This window comes from Leptonychotes weddellii, chromosome X (genome assembly GCF_054177405.1).
Source record: "Leptonychotes weddellii isolate Sample4059 chromosome X, ASM5417740v2, whole genome shotgun sequence".
Taxonomy (NCBI): Eukaryota; Metazoa; Chordata; class Mammalia; order Carnivora; family Phocidae; genus Leptonychotes; species Leptonychotes weddellii.
In genome coordinates, this window is record NC_138385.1 from 45,274,316 (window position 1) to 45,295,158 (window position 20,843).

The window sequence follows — 20,843 nt, forward strand, 5'->3', positions numbered from 1 at the left end:
CCATGAGAGACGATGGACTCTGAAAAACAAACAGGGTTCTAGAGGGGAGGGGGGTGGGAGGATGGGTTAGCCTGGTGGTGGGTATTGAGGAGGGCACATTCTGCATGGAGCACTGGGTGTTATGCACAAACAATGAATCATGGAACACTTCATCTAAAACTAATGATGTAATGTATGGGGATTAACATAAGAATAAAAAGAAAGAAAGAAGAAAGAAAGAAAGAAAGAAGAAAGAAAGAAAGAAAGAAAGAAAGAAAGAAAGAAAGAAAGAAAGAAAGAAAGAAAGAAAGAAATCTAGTTTCTATCCTAATAGTTTTTTTTAAAGATTTTATTTATTTATTTGACAGAGAGAGAAAGAATGATCAGGGGGAGGGGCAGAGGGAGAGGGAGGAGCAGACTCCCCCACTGAGCAGGGACCCTGAAGTGGGATTCATCCCAGGACCCTGAGATCATGACACAAGTGGAAGGCAGATGCCCAACCAACTGAACCAACCAAGCACCCCCTAATAGTATTTTTTAAAGATTTTATTTATTTGAGAGAGATAGAGAGAGCATGAGTGGGGGTGAGGGGCAGAGGGAGAGGGAGAGAGAGAATCTCAAAGAGTCTCCCTGTTGAGTTTGAGCCAGATGTGGGGCTCAATCTCAGACCCTGAGATCATGACCTGAGTCAAAATCAAGAGTCCTGTGCTTAACCGACTGAGCCACCCAGGCACTCTTATCCTAATAGTTTATTTGCAGATTTATTTGTATTTCCAATCTGCAAAATTATAATAGTTTTATTTATTTCTAGTCATTTTCCCTTTATATACACATACATATATACAATCATTTATGTATTTATTTATGTTTTACTGAACTACCTAAAACAAATGGTACACTGTCAGATAGAAATGGTTATAGCATAGTTCTTGACTTCTTCTTCTGAGAAGGTTGACTTAGAATTAAAAAAAAAATGGAGACATCTTTAAAGATAGTATTAATGTTAAATGGGAATGCAGTGAATTCCAAAATGTTATGGAGACAGTCTATGTGTGAAATCATCAAGTCTATCACTTATTTCATTATTGATGGACTCTTTACTAACCCTGAAGTGTTTTTACTACTAACTTTATTTTTACTGTTTTGAATTAGCCTTTTCTTAGTTATACTTGTGTATGCTAAATTTGCTTAATTTTATGTAGCACTGAACCTTTTCAAAAAGAACTGGACTTCTTTATATTGGTGCATTTTCATAGAATACACGAATGTGGTCTATGTAGATATTCTTGGATGTACACAGGTATATAGCCACATAGTAACAACAGGTTACCCTAGGCTTCCTTAGCCATAAAGAATGATTTAATAATATGGACGAAGCTAGGCATATATAGATATTAAGAAGAACAGGGCTTGGAAATCCCTTCAGGATATAATGGTAGTCACAGATGCTTTTCTGGTCTGATCATCAATCCAATACTAATACCGTAAGATAGGGGCAGGAAAAGAAAACCTTACTGTACAAAGATTTAATTTCTGGAAGTATGACACAAATTTGAGAAGGGCATATAGATTTTAAAAAATTGATTTGAGCACATATGCAAATTACTTAGATAGTTGCTCATCTCCCTATCAGAGTAATTTTATAGTGGAGCTTTCTATCCCATACTTAAATTGGGAAAGTGAAGATTATTTGATGTATCAAAGACAAAGATCTATAGACTCATGTTTATTGGTGTAGGCCTAATTTTAGGAAAAAAATATACATGCATTATTGGTCATTCTAACATTTTTGTGAATACCGTTCCTCAATTACTAAAGGATAATTATCCCTCCAACCTCTAAAGGACCCAAACCTTTTACTCATAGATAAGATAAAGTATATCATAGCTTTAAATGGTACAAGGAGTTAAAAGCACTGTGACTGATTTACCCTAGGCTACAACTTAACAAAAAATCTGAATTTAATTATACACTGTGTTTGTTGTCAAACACACTATCAAATAAGAGAGAATTAATGACCGATTGGGCAAGACTACATATGCTATCATGGTTAGTGGTAAAAAAAAAAAAATCCATTCTATTTAAAACTTTTTTTTTAATATAAAGAGAAACTTAGGTGATTTTTAAAATTAAAAGGAAAAAAATATTGCCAATAGTTTATATTTACTGAAGTGATTTTCCCTATCACTAATAGAAATTTGTGAATAGAATATAGTTTAGAAATAGATACAGGTGAAGAAAAAGATACATGAGGTGTCATTTTAATTTAACTACTAAACTTTCTTTAGATAGATAAAAATAAGTACCAGAGTATTCTGCTTACTTTGCAGCAAATATAACCATTTGTCTCAGTTCTTGTCATTCCTATAAATAGATTCATGACATGCTTGTTTTGTTTATCCATAGTTGCTCTGGAGGCCCCCGGGTGGCTCAGTCATTAAGCGTCTGCCTTCGGCTCAGGTCATGATCCCAGGGTCCTGGGATCGAGCCCCACATCGGGCTCCCTGGTCTGCGGGAAACCTGCTTCTCCCTCTCCCACTCCCCTTGCTTGTGTTCCCTCTCTCGCTGTGTCTCTCTCTGTCAAATAAATAAATACAAACTTAAAAAAAAAGTTGCTCTGTTGGTTAAAATAATTCATTTTACAAATGACTACAGATACCTATTGAGGATAACATCTACATTAACTTCATTCTCAAGTATCTTTATGCTATTTGTGTTTTTTTTTTTGGACAGATTATATAAAATATTATGTTTCCTTCCATATTGGGTGAAAACACAAATTATTTCTTTCAATAATGGTTTTTCCTTAACACTTTTATTCTGTTCAAAATATATTTCATTTGGTAAAACCTTTAAATTTTCATTTCTTTTCCCTTGCAGTTCTGAGTTGTTGTAAATGTTGAAGTCATATTGGCGATTATCTCTACTCCTATAACTGGTTCAAGTACTGTAATTACTTTGACCAGACAACTGCGATAATCCTCCCTTTCCCCAAACACACAAACATATAATCAAACACACCCACACACGCATACACGCACCCACATGCATGTGTGTACAAACAAGCTTATTTGGCCTAAATGATCCAATAGATATTTGGTGTAATTTGGAAGCCAACATAGAAGAAAGTTTAAAATCAAGGTAAAGCTATGAATTCTGGGTTGGCAGATGATAATTTCATTTGAGTCTCTCCCTTCTTTCTGAATATTATCCTCCATTTCTAACAATAGAAAACCAACAATCAGAAGAGAAACAGGATGTGTGTTTTCAATAACTCAGTTAACAAATAGGTACTGCACGCCTTCTATGATCTCAGCTCTGTGGTAGAGGTAGCTCCTTGAGAAAAGCAGATAGGTAAGAGAAGGCCATATTTGAAGAAAGTGAGTTTTTCTAGCATGAAATAGTTAAACTTGCCGACATAAAGCACAGAGTGGGGTGTTCTCATGGCCCTAGGAGAGTGATGAGGCATGGAAATTACTCCAGAGATCTTTAATGAGGGTTTGAAAATGAAATTTTCCAGCATAATGGAGTACTGTACATATGCAGGTTTTAGGATGGTAATCACTTGTTCAAAAGCTATGAACGACTTTAAGGATACATAAGCAAATTGCCAAAATAGTTTTTAAAAAGCTTTAGAAAGTTAAACCTTGATTAGCAATAGTTGAGAGTGCTTGTTTTAACTACAGTCTCACCAACAGTGACTTATTTTTTCAGTATTACTAATTTGAGAAGTGAAAATGGTATCTCAGTAAATTTGCATTTCTTAATAGTTACCTTGGCTATTGTCACATGTTTGCTATACAATTATTATTTGCCTCTTTTTCTTTCAAGTTGTCTGTATATTTCCCCCACAAACTTTTGCCCATGTGCTCTTATATTGATTTGTGCAATTTCTTTATACAAAATTAAAAATTGTAACCATTGATCTGGCATAATTGGTATGAATATTTACCTGTTTCTAGTTGCCTTTCAATTTTCATCTGGTTAAGAGAAATATAAGAATAAAATATTAATCTAGACAAACTTATTGAGCTTTAATTTTTTATTTATTCCATTTTAAGAATTTTTAAAGTTTATCAATTTTATCCATTATAAAACCATATCTATTAATTAAATAAAATTTGTAATATCCAAAAAATATAAAAGTAAGAAAAATACATATTGTTTCTAATTTCAGACAGCCTCATATGCACTATAAATATTTTGTTGAATTTCTTTTCATTGCTTTTTTGTTCTCTGTGGAAAGGTTTTCATGTTGCTGTTGCTTGATTATTAGCAAAATTCATTCTGCCATATTCTATGATATAATCATCACTCTTTCATGTTACATTCTATTAAGTCATGCAGCTCATTTGTTAAACAGATTTTATTTACTATCATTACATATCAGTCACTCTTTTAGGCACTGGAATACAGTTTAGTGGTAGTGGGGTAAGGAACGACAATGGAAATAAACATAAAATATATCACGTTTTTACATGCTGTGAAGAAAAATCAAGTAGGTTAAGTCAGAGGAATAAAGAGTTCAGGAAGGGAGCAGGATTTGCAATTATATACAAAGGTGTGAGAAAAAGCCTTTCTTTTTTTAAAAAATATTTTATTTATTTATTTGACACAGAGAGACACAGCGTGAGAGGGAACACAAGCAGGGGGAGTGGGAGAGGGAGAAGCAGGCTTCCTGCAGAGCAGGGAGCCCAATGCAGGGCTCAATCCCAGGACCCTGGGATCATGACCTGAGCCGAAGGCAGACGCTTAACGACTGAGCCACGCAGGCACCCCAGAAAAAGCCTTTCTTATTTGGTATTATATTAGTTGAGACCAAGTAAATTGATAGAATGAGCCATGCAAATATCTGGATACAGAGAGCTCCAGGTGAAGGGACACAGCAGGAACAAAAGAACTGACATAGGAATGAGCTTGCTATCTGAGAATACTGAAGCAACAACATGGTGGTAGTGATGTGAGTGAGGGGAAGAAGAGTAAGATATTTAATCAGCAAGGTAAGGTCTTGGTAAGGAGTTTGAACTTCACAGTGTGAGCAGGACCACCAATGGACATTGAAAGCAGGGAAGTTACCTAATCCAACTTATATTTATAAGGAATCACTCAATCAGTTTTGTGAATGGAGTATAGTAAGAAAAGAGTGAGAGCATGAAGATCTGTTAGGAGACTGATGAAATAATCTAGGTAAGGGATGATGGTGGTTCAGACTAAGCTATTGGCAATAAAAAGTGATAATAAGTCATACAATTTTGAGTATACTTTCAAGACTTAGACATCATAATTTCCTGACAGACTGGATGTGGGATGTGAGAAAAAGAAAAGAGTTAATAATTACTCCAAGGTATTTGGCCCCCAACACCAAGAAAGGAGCTGCCATTTACTGAGATGAAGAAGATACAGGAAGAGTAGACTTAGAGGGTAAGGACATTAAGAGTTTAGTTATTATAAAATCTTTGTAATAATATTTTAAATAGTTTTCTTTATTAAAGACATTCTACATTTTAGTTTTAACTATTTAGAAAATATAAATAAGGAAAAAGAAAAAAACCACAAAAATCACCTATAATTTTATAACCAAAGAAAATTACTCAATGTCTCGATGTAACTGTAGTCTTTACACACACACACAAATATAAACATGTTATGTATATAACATTTTTCTTACTAAAATGAGATGCTTTTCATGAGCTGATCATTTCAGATACTCAACATCTAGCATTGGTTTAGATTTTTTTTTCCTAATGAGCCACTTGTACTATGTTCTAGCACATATATGGTTTGACTATTATCATTATTGTTTTACTTGACTTAATTTGTAACTTATTTTACTGAATTATATCAGTTAATAAGTTTTTTATATTATAATTATTACTTATTCTAAGTAGCTAACCTTGGGAAATACATTATAGGCCAATGTATCTATGCCAGTGATTCTAAATCAGGGGTTGAAAAACTATAACTTGCAGGCCAAATCTGGACAGCCACTTTTTTTCATATAGCCTGCAAGCTAAAAAAGGCTTTTGATAGATGAAGACATTTACAATTGATTTGATGATTGAAAAAAACAACTTTGAACCTTAATTAAGCTAAATGTAATCTCTCAAATTATTTTCATTAGAATTTTATTACCAAAGAATACTCTTTTATCATTGTCATCATTATATTTTGAATTGTGCCAATTTTAAAATGTGTGGAAATTTTTTTTTTTATATAAGTATCCGCATAATATCTTTGATGTTACTTCTTTTTGTTCCCCCAAAGGCTACAATAATTACTATCTGGCCTTAACAGAAAAAATGTTTGCTGACTCCTGTTCCAGATCTTCCTAAGTGCATAAAAATTACTCAGAGGCTATAAGAAAAATGTAGATTTTTGTTGTTCACCCTATCTTCACCACTCCTATGTCAATTTTGATTCAGTAAGCCAAGGATGAGTATTAGGAATCTCAATTTTAACAGACACCCTAGGTAATTCTGATACACTCTGAACTAAATAAAAAACAAACAAACAAACAAAAAAACAGAATGCCAATTTGCACTGTGCAAATTTTAGTACTGCCTTTGAGCTACATTTGGGCCTGTACTTCACCACTGGCATGCTGGTAAATACCAGTTCATTGTAAAGATCTCATTGGAATGAATTGCCACAGAGACCACACTTGTCTATGATTCTTTCCACCTGTCACCATTTGTGCAGTCATCATCCATTGGAACACAGCACTGTTGGGGAACCAAAACATTGTTTTTGGTCTAGGAGGTCTGTAACTCTTAATTTGAACCTCTATGATAGGGATAGATAGATGCATCATTATTCTTGGGTTCCATACATCAGTTCTTATCTCCTTTTTTATTCCCTCTTTATTATTTTATGTATATATGTATGTATGCACATATCCATCCATCCATCCAATCTCCCTTTAAAAGATTAAAAAAATAAAAAAAAATAAACACAGGATTTTAATTTTGCTAGAATTAGTACCACCTCCCACCCCAATTACCATGCAAACCTTGAATTTTTGATAGAAATGATATACTATTTATGTCATAGTCAATTTAGAAATCTACCAATGCACCTGGGAAAGACAAAATGTTGTGACATTTGAGTACAAACAACAAAACATAAGGAGCTTTAAAAAATCAAAACATTACAGTACATTCCAGAGTCATTGTTGTTAGAATTTATTGCTGAAATACCTTAATAAGAATTCTGTGAAGTCCTGGGATGCCTGGGTGGCTCAGTCAGATAAGTTTCTTCCTTCAGCTCAGGTCATAATCCTGGGGTCCTGGGATGGAAGCCTGCACCGGGCTCCTTGCTCAGCGGGGAGCCTGCTTCTCTTGGCCTGCTGCTCCCCCTGCTTGTGCTCTCTCTCTCTCTGATGAATAAATAAATAAAATCTTAAAAAAAATAATTCTGAGAAGTCCTGAAAGTTTTAGGTAGTACATGTGAAAATAAGAAAGGAAGAAATAATTTATCTTCAGAGACAACTTTAAGCATTAATTATGAGCTCTTCTTAATGAAGTTTATACAGGTTGCCCCTAGTTCATATTTCTAAGAACCAAACCTTTCCTCTTTTCTCTACTTTCTTGACATTTTCATTGCCTTTTTTGTTTATACTAATGGTGCATCAGAGAAATATGGGTTCCCTCTCTGAGTAGATGTGAAGGATTTCCATGACTTTTTTGCCCTTCTGTGTCCAATACTCACTTCTACATATTTTTTGTGCAAGTTCTCTTTCTGGAGACAATGTATTAATTAGTATTAATTTATTTCTTGTGTTTCAAAACATGTTTCTCCAATCCATCTGAAATTATTCTATTTTAATTCAATTTCTAATACTGACTAAAATTATTTAATATAGTGTTCTTAGTTATTCAATGAGCTTTGATTTTGTTTTTTAGGGACAAATTCCATATTGTTTCAAGTAGTTAATTACATTTTCAAGTTCACTCAGAAACCTGATAGATTGCCTTTGCACATTAAGCAAGATAAACAGTTCTACCAGACAATATTCTAAAAATATATGATCCCATGGGGTGCCTGGCTGGCTCATTTGGTAGAGCGTGCAACTCTTGATCTCAGGACTGTGAGTTCAAGCCCTACATTGGGAAAGAAGAAATCTGAAAAAATAAAAATAAAAATGTATGATCCCAGTGAATTAAAACACAATTTTTATAGCCCTAAATCCTTGGCCCCAGATTAGAGATACAATTTCAAACATTCAATTACTTATATGAGAAACTCAGCTTAAATGATTTCTATAGATGAAACTTGTTGTTGAGGAAAAGTTGTGACACTGTTTTTCAGTTTATATTTCATCTTATAAATAGAATATTTGAGGAGACATATTTATCTTTGAGCATTAAAATAGATTATATATATGCATCTCTCACAACCTAAAAAATTTTTTAAAAAGTGCAAATGACCCAGTGGTCTAAGAAAATCATTCTGTCTGAAGTAAAACTATTTTTCTTTTGGAGACTAAAGTGGGAGACATACTTAGTTCATCCATGCTTTTCAATCATCACAGTTTTTTTCATGTATATCAAAATATAATAGAAGTTTCAGAAAACTGTATCTTCCTATATATTTTTACTCTTTGACTGAGAGGGCTTACATTATTGTGGTATATCCCCATAAAACAACTAAGGGCTACATATAGTTCATTTTAATTGCCTAAGATGCCACTTCAGAAAAGTTGGTTAGTGTCTCTTAGATCATTTCTTGTTATGCTTGGGATGTTGCTTTCACATCTCAAAATTTTTACCACATTAGCAATATATAGTTCTAGTTGTATTACCTCTTTGGTACTCAGATGCTCTGGAGCATGTATACATTATGAAAACACAATTCCAAACAGAGCCCATAGTTTTGTTGTTGGCTTAATTAGCATCATTTTGCTATTTACATTTAAGAAGAATATCTTCAGCTAGATACACTCATCCATATATAAACAGTACATGTTCTGCCATCTACTGTGGCTTAACATGCAAGTCCTGAAATTTTATTTCAACAAATTGGCACAAAATTGCATACACACACATCTACTAGAAATGTTTGAGGTAATGTTTAGACAAACTATGTAAACTAAAAATGCCTTATTAAAACGTCTGTGTTCAGCAAAGGATGGAGTTGAGATAAGGTGATGAAGATAAGAGAGTAGAGAGAAGAAGATTAGCACTGATGATTTTTTTAAAGAAATTCACTTATAAATGAAAAGTTCCTGAGGGTTACTATTACTGTAGTAGTCAAATCAATGTTAAGCATAATCATACAGGGGCACCTTGGGTGGCACAGTTGGTTAAGCATCTGACTCATGATCTCAGGGTCATGAAATAGAGCCCCACGTCGGGGTCCATGCTCAATTCAGAGTCTGCTTGAGATTTTCTCCCTCTCCCTCTGCCTCTCTCACTTGTGCTCTGTCTCTCTCTCTCTAAAATAAATTAATGAATCTTCAATAAAAAAGAAGAACCATACAAACTAAATGAAAACTATTCATGATACTTCATCTTAAAGTAAATATCAAGTCAGGCAGACATTTACTGCCTTTACTCTTAAATGTTTGTAACATTCAAATTACTTTTTATTTATCTATGTCCCTTTTTATTTTTTTTCCATCTGATTACATTTGTATGTGTATTCTACAAAACAAAACAAACTCGGGGCGCCTGGGTGGCTCAGTCATTAAGCGTCTGCCTTGGGCTCAGGTCGTGATCCCAGGGTCCTGGGATCGAGCCCTGCATGGGGCTCCCTGCACCGCGGGGAAGCCTGCTTCTCCCTCTCCCCCTCCCCCTGCTTGTGTTCCCTCTCTCGCTATGTCTCTCTCTGTCAAATAAATAAATAAAAAATCTTTAAACAAAAAAAAAAACAACAACAAAACAAACTCTTAAATATAGAGAACAAACTGGTGGTTGCCAGAAGGGAGGGGATTAGGGGATGGGTGAAATAGGTGAAGGGGATTAAGAGATCCAAACTTTCAGTTATAAAATAAGTAAGTCCTGGAGATAAAAAGTACAGCATAGAAAATACAGTCAGTAACATTGCAGTAACTTTGTATGGTGTATCTATGTCCCTTTTTAAATTATCCTTTGTTTAATTCATAAATCCCATATATTTTAAAAAATTCTTTAATGAATAGAGAAAAACATATTCTTCCTCTTGACTTTCATAACTTTGTCACCATTCCTACCATATTGTAAAAAATCTTCCCTTCATCACAAAAAGTATGATATTTACTCCGTTATTTAAGGAAATTAACATATAATAAGTTTCTCTGCCATAAAATAAATTAGACATATATTTTGTGTTTCCTAAAGCACTGGAAAAGAAAAGCTTGCAAATTCTTCTCTATGTTCTACTCAGGTATGTAGTCTGTCCAAAATCCTCAGAAAGGTGATTTAAAACACAGGAAACAATAGATGTTGGCAAGAATGTGGAGAAAGGGGAACCCTCTTACACTGTTGGTGGGAATTCAAACTGGTGCAGGCACTCCAGAAAACAGTATGAAGTTTCTTCAGAAAGTTAAAAATAGAACTACCCTATGATCCAGCAATTGCACTACTAGGTATTTACCCAGGGATACAAAAATACTGATTCAATAGAACACATGCACCTACTGTTTATAGCAGCATTATCAACAATAGCCAAATTATGGAAAGAGCCCAAATGTCCATCAGGTGATGAATGGATAAAGACGTGTTATATATGTACAATGGAATATTACTCAGCCATAAAAAAGAATAAAATCTTGCCATTTGCAATGACGTGGAAGGAGTATTATGCTAAGTGAAATAAGTCAGTCAGAGAAAGACAACCATATGATTTCATTAATATGTGGGATTTAAGAAACAAAACAGATGAACATAAGAGGAAAAAAAAAAGAAAAAGCAAACCATACAACAGACTTTTAAATATAGAGAAAAAACTGAGGGTTGTTGGAGGGGAGGTGAGCAGGGGGATGGGTTAAATGGGTGTTGAGTATTAAGGAAGGCGCTTGTTGTGATGAGCACTGGGTGTTATATGTAAGTGATGAATCACTAAATTCCCCTGGAAATTAATATTGCACTATTTGTTAACTAACTGGAATTCAAATAAAAACTTGAAACAGGGATACCTGGGTGGCTCAGTCAGTTAAGCATCTGCCTTCTGCTCAGGTCATGATCCTGGAATCCCGGGACTGAGCCCCATATCAGGCTCCCCACTCAGCGGGGAGTTTACTTCTCCCTCTGCCCTTCACCCTGCTCATGCTCTCTCTCTCGTTCTCACAGTCCCTCATAAATAAATAAATTAATTAATTAATTAAAAAAAAAACCTTGAAACAACAAAAAAATAGTTGTTTACACCCAAAGAAAGTGAAAATGCTAATTCCAAAAGATAAATGCACCCTACGTTTATTGCAGCATTATTTACAATGGCCAAGATATGGAAGCAACCCAAGTGTCCATCCATAGATGAATGGATAAAGAAGATGTGGTATATATACACAATGGAATATTACTCAGCTGTAAAAAGAATGAGACCTTGCCATCTGCAACAACGTGAATGGACCTACAGAGTATTATACTAATTAAATCAAAGACAAATACCATATGATTTCACTTATATGTGGAATCTATAAAACAAATGAATAAACAAATAAACAAATAGACTGTTAAATACAGAGAACAAATGGGTGGTTGCCAGAGGGGAGATGGATAAAATAGATGAAGGGGATTAAAAGGTACAAACTTCCAGTTATAAAGTAAGTCCTGGAGATGAAGTGTACAGCATAGGGAATGTAGTCAATAATTTTGTAATAACATTGTTCAGTGACAGATGGTAACTACACTTACCATGGTGAGCACTGAGTAATGTATAGAATTGTTGAGTCAATATGTTGTGCACCTGAAACTAATATAATTAGTATGTCAATTTTGCTTAAAAAAAGGAGTTGTTTGCCATCCTGTGTAAATTTGCTTAAAATTACTTTTTAAATGTTCCTAAATATTGATTTAAAAAGTCATTGATTTCCCAAAAGTACAATTTACCCTTTTGGAAGTTTTAAACCAATCTCCAAACTTGTAAAATTATTTATTCTACGTTACAGAAGGCTTATTGTTTATGCAAGAGATGCCAACATCTGGTATTTCCCTTACTAGTTCTAAAACAAAGAAACTAATTTACTCTGATAACTGAGACAGTCATGACATATATTCTCATTCATCTCTTCTCTTGCATGTCTTTCTAAAGAACTTAATATTTTCTTAATTAAATAAAATACAAAGGCTCCAAACTTTTGTTGAGAAATTTAATGCAAACATTAATCATTTTTGGTTGCCAAACGGGAAATCTTTTAAAATTGACTTTGACTTTTGAGGGTGAAAGTACTTGGAGTTTTTTTTTTTTAAGTTTCATAGTAATTATATCCTCAGTATTTGTACATTGATTTAGGTCTTTCTCAGATTTCCAGTGGTAGCTAGATTATCTAACTACTGACCATGATCCTTTGGAGCCAAGTGAGATACATTAACTTTCTTGAGGCTCCAAGAAACCATTTGCTAGGTCATACTTATGGGAAGTAATGCCCTAAAACATGTAAGAAACAATTAATTTCACATGCATAAGTATTAGTCTTTCAGGGGTTATTGCAATCATTTGATTTAATGTAGGAGCAGGACCTTGTGGAATAGTCTTGGTCTTGAAGCAACATCCCATTAATTTATTTAAAAAATGTTTCTATACAAATAGACTTTCATTTGAGTTTGCCAATTCTTAGAAGCTTTGTCTAAGATAAACTCATCAATCAATTCTTGAACAATAATGAAAACGAAAGCATGAGAAGTATAAAGTATTGATAACACCTTAATGGTATAAGCACTAGTCTATGTCACCAGTAACACTACATTAGAAGCAGCAATCTATGTAACTAATCAGTTCTCAATTATTTCTTCATGGGATGAAATTTAATAAAAATGGCTTATTCTGTAATTCATTTCTCTTGTGAAATTCTGAGAAGAGAATTGAAAAGCAAACAAATGGAGGGATAATTCAACAACTAATCATGGAATGCTAACTAAACTCTGGGTATTACTGTAGGTGCTGGGAACACATGTATCATCTATATTCAGTCATTTATTGATACATTTCTGACTAGTCCCTTAAATTAGGCCATTTATAGGTAAGATGGTATTCACACCATTCCTAAATATTCCCTTAAAGACACAGTATTCTTAGTTATTTTTCCCCTGTGCTGAAAATATCTTACACATGTAACATTTTATTTTTTCCCCTTAACCATAGATACAACCAGAAAGGCACCAGTATGTATGACATTTTCTGTACAGAAAAGTCTCACCAAAATAACCTTTAATATGATGGTTTACAATCACAAAGCAACATTCTTTTTTTTTTTTTTAAGATTTATTTATTTTAGAGAGAGAGAAAGAGAGTGGGGGGGATGGGCAGAAGGAGAGGGAGAGAGAAACTTAAGCACTGAGCGCAGAGCCCAAGGCAGGGCTCTATCCCAGGATCCTGAGATCAGGACCTGAGCTGAAACCAAGAGTCGGACACTCAACTTACTGCACCACTCAGGCACCCCACAAAGCAATGTTCTTAATTTTCTTCTCCCTGGGTACATTTGAAGTTTGTACAGTGACTTTTTTGAAAAGCTAAAAAAACAAAAAACAGAAAACAAAACAAAAAACTTGTGTTGAACAGTCCATTCTTAAGTTTACCATGACAATTGATTGTATTGTTTTACTTGTATTGTTTACTAATTTTTACTAATTATCTTGTGCTAGGAAATGTTTTTAATGCCTTTTCACCAATTTAAGCTGTTCAGTTGTTTTGCTCCCCCTTCGAAGCCTTAATTATTAGTCTATTAAATGTAGTTAAAAATGAAAAGTACAAGATTGGAAAACTACCGAGGTGTTTGTGTTCAAATAGAGATTATCTTTCCTTTATCTTTTCCCCCTTTTTACCAACTAAATTTAGAGTTTTTGACTATTTTGCAGTGTCCTAATGTATGCTTTAACTGTCCTTGGACATATTTTAATTAGTCCTTTATTTATACTGTCTGACTTCTTGAAAATAGTAATTATTTACTATTATTTACTATTATTAAAATACTTGAATAATTTCCCAAAATGTATTAAATACTTATACTTGAAGATTTTTACCTACTAGAAATCTTTCGTGATTTATACTGAATCAAAGCATTCGTCAAGGTTTTAAGTTAACACTAACACTTCAAGATTATAAATTTAAATAAAAACTGGTAATGGGTAAAAAGGAGTAGAGAGTACGTATGGTAAATAATTACCAAAGTAACTATTTTAAATTTATTTGTTTGCATTGTTTTCATATATTTTAATGATCACAAGGGTATAAAGCAAGTGGGCTCAGAAAATATGAAAAATTATATCCCATTAGTTTTTAGTTTTACTTTTGTCAATTTAAGTAAAGAATGTATCTTGAATGTTTTTTTCAGAATTTTGATACATATATCAATATAATGTGCATTTTAATTTTTCTAGCAGACTTAAGCTTTTATATGCTATAAATATTTTTTCTCAAGCTCATATAACTCATACTGTTTTAAGCAAGGAAGTTAATCACAACATTGTTTATAGATGTAGAAAACATTGAAAAACATAAATCTTATTCAATAATGTGCTACTTAATCTATAGTACATCCATATAATGGAATACTGTGCAGTCACTAAAATGATGATACAGATCGATATTTATTGACATAAAAAGATTATGTTTTAGTTTACAATTTAACAAAACACAGTACATATAGTATGTTTTCTGTTTGTTTGTAAAATATTGTGTGTATACATAGGAGAAAGGGCATGGAAGTATATGTATGCATTGAAAACACTAATAGTGGTTATCTCTGTCCTGTGGAAATTTTACTTCTCTATAAATGTCTGCATTGTGTACATTTTTTAAATGAGCATGTATTATGTATATGATCAACAAAAACAGTGATTTCCATTTGAAAATACTTGATAATGAATATAAATGTAATTTCTGGATAAACAGTTACACAGAAACAGATTTTTCCCATTATTTTATGGGCACATAGCTAACAAAAGTGTTAATAAAATTATATATTTATATTGCATTATGTATGTAACCTAAGATTTCTATATAACATAATAAAAGCCAATTAAGAATAGAGACAAAACATTTTCTTACGTTGGATCTGTGATATGAGTGAATCCTATTTTTAAAAAGTAATTATTTAAGTTTTACACAAATTAAGTAATAATTTCTCTACTTCCAAAATGGATTTGAACACCCACATATTAAATGAAAGGCAATCTAAAGAAAACATAAAAGTAAGTATAATATGGATGGAAGGTAGATGGGTGGGGAAAAGAGGGGACTACAAGTAAAATATGGAAAATCCGTAATCAAGAAATTACAGGCTAAATAATGTAACTGCAATATAGAACAGAACATTTTGTCACAACTTCCAAGCAGCCAGACATAAAGAGAACCATACTGGATTAATAGCTCTCATATAATAGACGGAGGCATATGATTTAATCAAGAGAGGCAAGCTTTTCCTTACTTTTGATACATATGTGAATATTATCACAGGGATATATTAAAAAATTTACAAGAGATAATGACAAGTTTAATATTGAAGATATTCTTCAATGTAGTTTTTCAACATCACTGTATGGATTATTTACCCTTATATTGACACTTTATAGAGGCGGAGGTAAAATTTTAAAATTATCTATAGGTAAAGGCAATTCAGTGCACTTATTCATCTTTTTCATTATTTTAACATGACCCATCTATACTACTAAAGAATTTAAAAAAATGAGTGGCAAGAATGCTCCTTAGACATCCTCATATATTAAATCTCTCAGATTTTTAAGGTGAAACTCATTTTAATAATGCTTTAAGTGTTAGTTTCCTAAGGTACTGATTGAGAAAACACCAATATGTTTATTTCTCTGGGCATGAAGTTAAAGAAAACTCCCGACACTTAGTCAAAGCCACTGCCAACTCTGTGGTATGCCCACAATATATCAGAAAAGGGGAAAAAAAAGTATAAATAAAGAAACTCACATCTCTTTAAAATAACATTCACTTTAAATAATAAGGTAAAATTATGCACAAATGTTAAGTGGATCACATACATTTTCGCCTGCTCTACTGATTTCTCAAAAAGAAAGTCAGAAGTTTTATGTGTGATAGATTCAGAAATAATGTCCATCTTGAGAATATTTTCACAGAAGCAATTACATTAGTATTATAACTGGAATAAGGAAGGAACCTATGTTCAACCAATTACCTTACCTGGACTGGTTTAGGAAAAAAAACAGTATGTGGAGGGATGAATTTTATTCTACATATTTCTAAGGATATTTTATCAAAAAATAGTACAAAATGACAGTTTTACAATTAGAAATTATGTTCTTCACTAAAATGAACAAGGTTTTCTAGTTTTACTTTTTTTTTTTTCAAAAGAAAATATTCACTTAAAAAAAAATAACCTGGAATAAAATAACCTCTTATCACAAAGTAGCCCAAACTAAGTAGGCACCAGCTTAAGGCTGAAACAAATTGAGCATTCTTATTCTCACCACCTGCGCCTGGCCTGGCCCAGGGTAACATGCAGGGGCTTGGAGCCCACTGTGCGACCATTCATCTCATCCACTGCTTTGGTAGCATCTTCAAAAGAGGAGAAGCAGACAACACCAAACCCTTTGCCTTGCCCTACTTCCACCATCACTTTGGCCCGGCTAATTGATCCAAAGGAAGAAAATTCCTCCTTCAGTTTTTCATCATCGATGGTCTCATCCAGGTTCTTAATATAGATAGGCACCCCCGGAGGCCGACTTTTTTCTTTTAATCTCAGCCGTTCAAATCTTCGTCTTAACTCAGCCAATCGTTCAATTTTCTTCTGTGCTCGCCCTACATATAGAACTTTCCCATTGATGGATTTTCCATGCAGGTCTAATACAGCTTTTTGGGCAGCCTCGTGTGTCTCGTACCTCACAAATCCAAAGCCCTTAGATTTCCCACTGGCATCTCTTATTACCTTAACACTCTCAGTTGGCCCATATCCACTAAAGATTTCCTTCAGTTTTTCGTCATCCATGTCATCTCCAAAGTTTTTAACAAAAACATTGGTGAAAGTTGCTCTATCCCTGGTTCTGACTTCAGCTGCCCGCTCTTCTGGGAATTTGAATCTGCCAACATACACCTGGCGGTTATTAAGCCGCACTCCATTCATGTGCCAGATGGCTCTGTTGGCAGCAGCCAGGCTGTCAAAGTGCACATAGGCATAACCCTTAGAGCCATTGTCATCACATACGACTTTGCATGAGAGAATGTTCCCAAAAGCAGAAAATAAATAAAAAAGGGCCCTATTGTCTATGGATTTATCCAGGTTTTTGATGAATATATTTCCAACTCCAGACTTTCTTAAGCGATCATCTGGCTGAGACCACATGAGGCGGAAAGGTTTGCCATTAATCAAATCAAAATTCATGGTATTCAGGGCCCACTCAGCATCTGCAGGAAAGCGGAAGTTAACATAGCCATAGCCCAGGGGGCTGCGGGTGACAGGGTCACGGCAGATTCGGGTGAAGCGCAGAGGGCCAGCAGGCCTGAACTTTTTATAAAGCATGTCCTCCGTGACATCTGGGTCCAAGTCACCCACGTACAGGGCAGCCTTTAGGTACTTCTTTTTCTTGCCAGCAGGATTAGGCTCTCCACTCCCCATCTTTCTGAGTACAGGGAGGTGGCTCTCTTGGGAGAGAAAAGAAGGCTGATTTCTCTAAGCTATGGGCCAAGCAGCTGTTCACAAACAGAAGAAAGCCAAGGAGAAGGAAGCTAAAAGCAGACTCAGAATCACTGTTGAGGCTGAGAAAATGAAGTTCAGAAACAGCTGGTCAGCAGGTTCAGAACAAACACATCAGACAAAAATGCATCCCAATAACGAATCTGTTCTAAGGGGACTTATAATTTCCACCCATTAAGATTTAAAATCTGTTTCAAAAGCCAGTAGTAAGAAAGAAATTTCCTGTTCCCCATTTAATTGTAAGAAATCATCAGGCAGCTGGCTGTCACCCCACATCCAGCATTGCAGACAGAGGCCTCGAGACCTGTTTTCTGCATAAACATAGGCCTAGAGCTCCTGTTGGCTTAAAATTCTATTAACATGGGCAGGGGCGAAACGTGTATTCCTCCGCCGGCTGCCTGGCCGGTCTCAGGCGGGCTCTCAGCTAACTAAGGCCGCTAAACACACTCAGCGTCAGCAAAAGGGCAGACTAAACACTTGGTGCGCTGGGGCCGGAAGGCAGGCTGCAGACGGCGGATCAGATCGCACAGAAAGACAGACAGACAGACACACGCGCTGGAGACGGGAGACCGCCCAGATACCCCTGATGCCCACCGGGTACGGACCGAGTGACGCGCGGTAATTTCAGCAGTCTGAGACTCGCGGCAGGTCCGGAGGGACTGACTGGCAGACACGCACTGGGTCAGCTCAGGCGGGAGGCGGTTCCGGACAGATGCGGGGCGGAGTCAGAGGAGAAGGGCAGATGCGCAGCGGGCGGGCAGAGCAGGGACCATGGACGTGGATTGCTCTCCGCAGGACAGACCGACCCAAGGACGAAAACCATTTAGCTGTGGTAGGGCGGGCGGGGCGTGAGGAAACCCGGAACCCTGCTAAGTAACTTCCCGCTTCCTCTGTGCCAAGATTTAAAAAAAAAAAAAAAAAAAAAAGCTTTTTCAATATTTTTCTTTAAGATTTTATGTTTTTATTTATTATCTTAAAATACTAATTTTAGGCTGCTGATCCCAAAATCAAAGCAGGAGGTGATCACCTAGGCAGAAGGAACTCTCATACTTTTTTTAATAAAAAAATAATTCCCAATACTATTTCTGCTTAGGAAATAAGATAAAGGGTTGCATACTTTCCTGAGTTAATTGGAAAGTCAGAATTGACAGCTATACTGGATTCCCATTACAGTGCTAAATGGTCACAGGGTCAAATAAAACACAGGGCCATGTTGTGTTTGGCCTTTATCCTTACTCCATTAAACTCCAGCATAATGATCACATTATCCCCAGGTAGTAGGCAGAATTCTTTTCACTGCTCCAGTAATACTAAGATTTTAATGACTGGAGAACCATAAAATGGCTTTTTATGATACCTTGTGTCACAAAACGTTGAAAATGTGCTGTCTTCATAATCACATACTACAAAATCTTACTGAAAGAGATAAAAGCTGCAGAATCAATACAAAATGTATGATTAATGTTCACAGATGAAATAAATATGTAAAAATATAGTCACTTTATGCATTAATTACTGATTATTTTTTAAGTTTTTATTTAAATTCCAGTTGGTCAACACAGTGTAATATTAGGTTCAGGTGTACAATATAGTGAGTGATTCAACACTTCCATACAGCACCTGGTGCTCATCACAAGTGCACTCTTTAATCCCCATCACCAATTTAACCCACCCCCCACTCACCTCCCCTCTGGTAATCATCAGTTTGTTCTCTATGGTTAAGAATCTATTTCTTGGTTTGCCTCCCATTCTTTTCCTTTCCCCCTTTGCTCATTTGTTTTGTTTCTTAAATTCCACATATGAGTGAAATCATATGGTATTTGTCTTTTTCTGACTGACTTATTTCCCTTAGCATAATATTCTCTAGCACCATCCATGTCTTTGCAAATAGCAAGATTTCATTCTTTCTTATGGCGGAGTTATAGTCCATTGTATATATACAATCTTGTATACAATATATATAATATTCATATATATATATACCACCTCTTCTTTATCCATTCATCAGTTGATGGACACGGGTTATTTCCATAATTTGGCTATTGTAGATAATGCTGCTATAAACTTCGAGGTGCATGTATCCATTTGAATCACTATTTTTGTATTCTTTGGGTAGATACCTAGTAGTACAATTGCTGAATCATAGGGTAGTTCTATATTTAACTTTTTGAGGATCCTGCATACTGTTTTCCAGAGTTTCTGCACCAGTGTGCATTTCCACCAACAATGCAAGAGGGTTCCTCTTTCTGCACATTTTCACCAACACCTGTTGTTTCCTGTATTGTTGCTTTTAGCCATTCTGACAAGTGTGAGTTCATACCGCAGTGTAGTTTTGACTTGTATTTCCCTGATGATCAAGGATGTGAGCATTTTCTCATGTGTCTGTTGGCCATCTGTATGTCATCTTTGGAAAAGTTTCTATTCATGTTTCTGCCCATTTTTAAATTTGATTATTCATTTTTGGGGTTTTGAGTTGTACAAGTTCTTTATATATTTTAGATACTAACCCTTTATCAGATATGTCATTTGCAAATATCTTCTCACATTCCAAAGGTTGCCTTTTAGTTTTGTTGATTGTTTCCTTCACTGTACAGAATCTTTTTATCTTGATGAAGTCCCAATTGCTTATTTTTGCTTTATTTCCTTTGTCTCAGGAGACATATCTAAAATGAATTTGCTATGGCCTATGTCAAAGAGGTTACTGCCTGTGTTCTCCTTTAGGATTTTTATGATTTCAGGTTTCACATTTAGGTCTTTGATCCATTTTGAATTTATTTTTGTGTATGGTGTAAGAAAATGGTCCAATTTCATTTTTTGCACGTTGCTGTCCAGTTTTCCTGCTGTTATTTGTTGAAGAGACTGTCTTTTTTCTATTGGATATTCTTTCCTGCTTTGCTGAAGATTAATTGACCATATAGTTGTGGGTTCATTTCTGGGTTTTCTATTATGTTTCATTGATCTGTGTGTCTATTTTTTGTGCCAGTACCATATTGTTTTGATCACTATAGCTTTGTAATGTAACTTGAAGTCCAGAATTGTGATGTCTCCAGAC

General features: G+C 34.9%; 2 protein-coding genes across 4 annotated transcripts in view; both read right to left on the minus strand.

Moving 5' to 3' along the window:
* Window positions 1-18,525, minus strand: part of PCDH11X (protocadherin 11 X-linked) — a 606,781-nt gene extending 588,256 nt beyond the window's left edge. The window contains exons 1-2 of the mRNA XM_081808550.1: window positions 18,397-18,525; window positions 7,176-7,354 (exon numbers count right to left, since the gene is read on the minus strand). The gene's annotated coding sequence lies outside the window, so the exon portion shown is untranslated. The remainder of the gene's footprint in view (window positions 1-7,175; window positions 7,355-18,396) is intronic.
* On the minus strand, window positions 14,552-18,523 carry PABPC5 (poly(A) binding protein cytoplasmic 5). 3 transcript variants are annotated; one of them, XM_006727951.3, is made up of 2 exons: window positions 18,397-18,523; window positions 14,552-17,853 (listed from the first exon to the last, which is right to left on the minus strand). In XM_006727951.3, exon 2 carries the CDS (start codon window positions 17,711-17,713, stop codon window positions 16,565-16,567), a length of 1,149 nt encoding a protein of 382 aa, XP_006728014.1. In that variant the 5' UTR covers window positions 17,714-17,853; window positions 18,397-18,523; the 3' UTR covers window positions 14,552-16,564. The 3 variants fall into 3 exon arrangements, with proteins under 3 accessions (XP_006728014.1, XP_030891509.1, XP_030891504.1); XM_031035649.2 differs by having other exon boundaries at window positions 14,552-17,739; window positions 18,397-18,494; XM_031035644.2 differs by having other exon boundaries at window positions 18,386-18,459.
* Window positions 18,526-20,843: the final 2,318 nt, after the last annotated feature.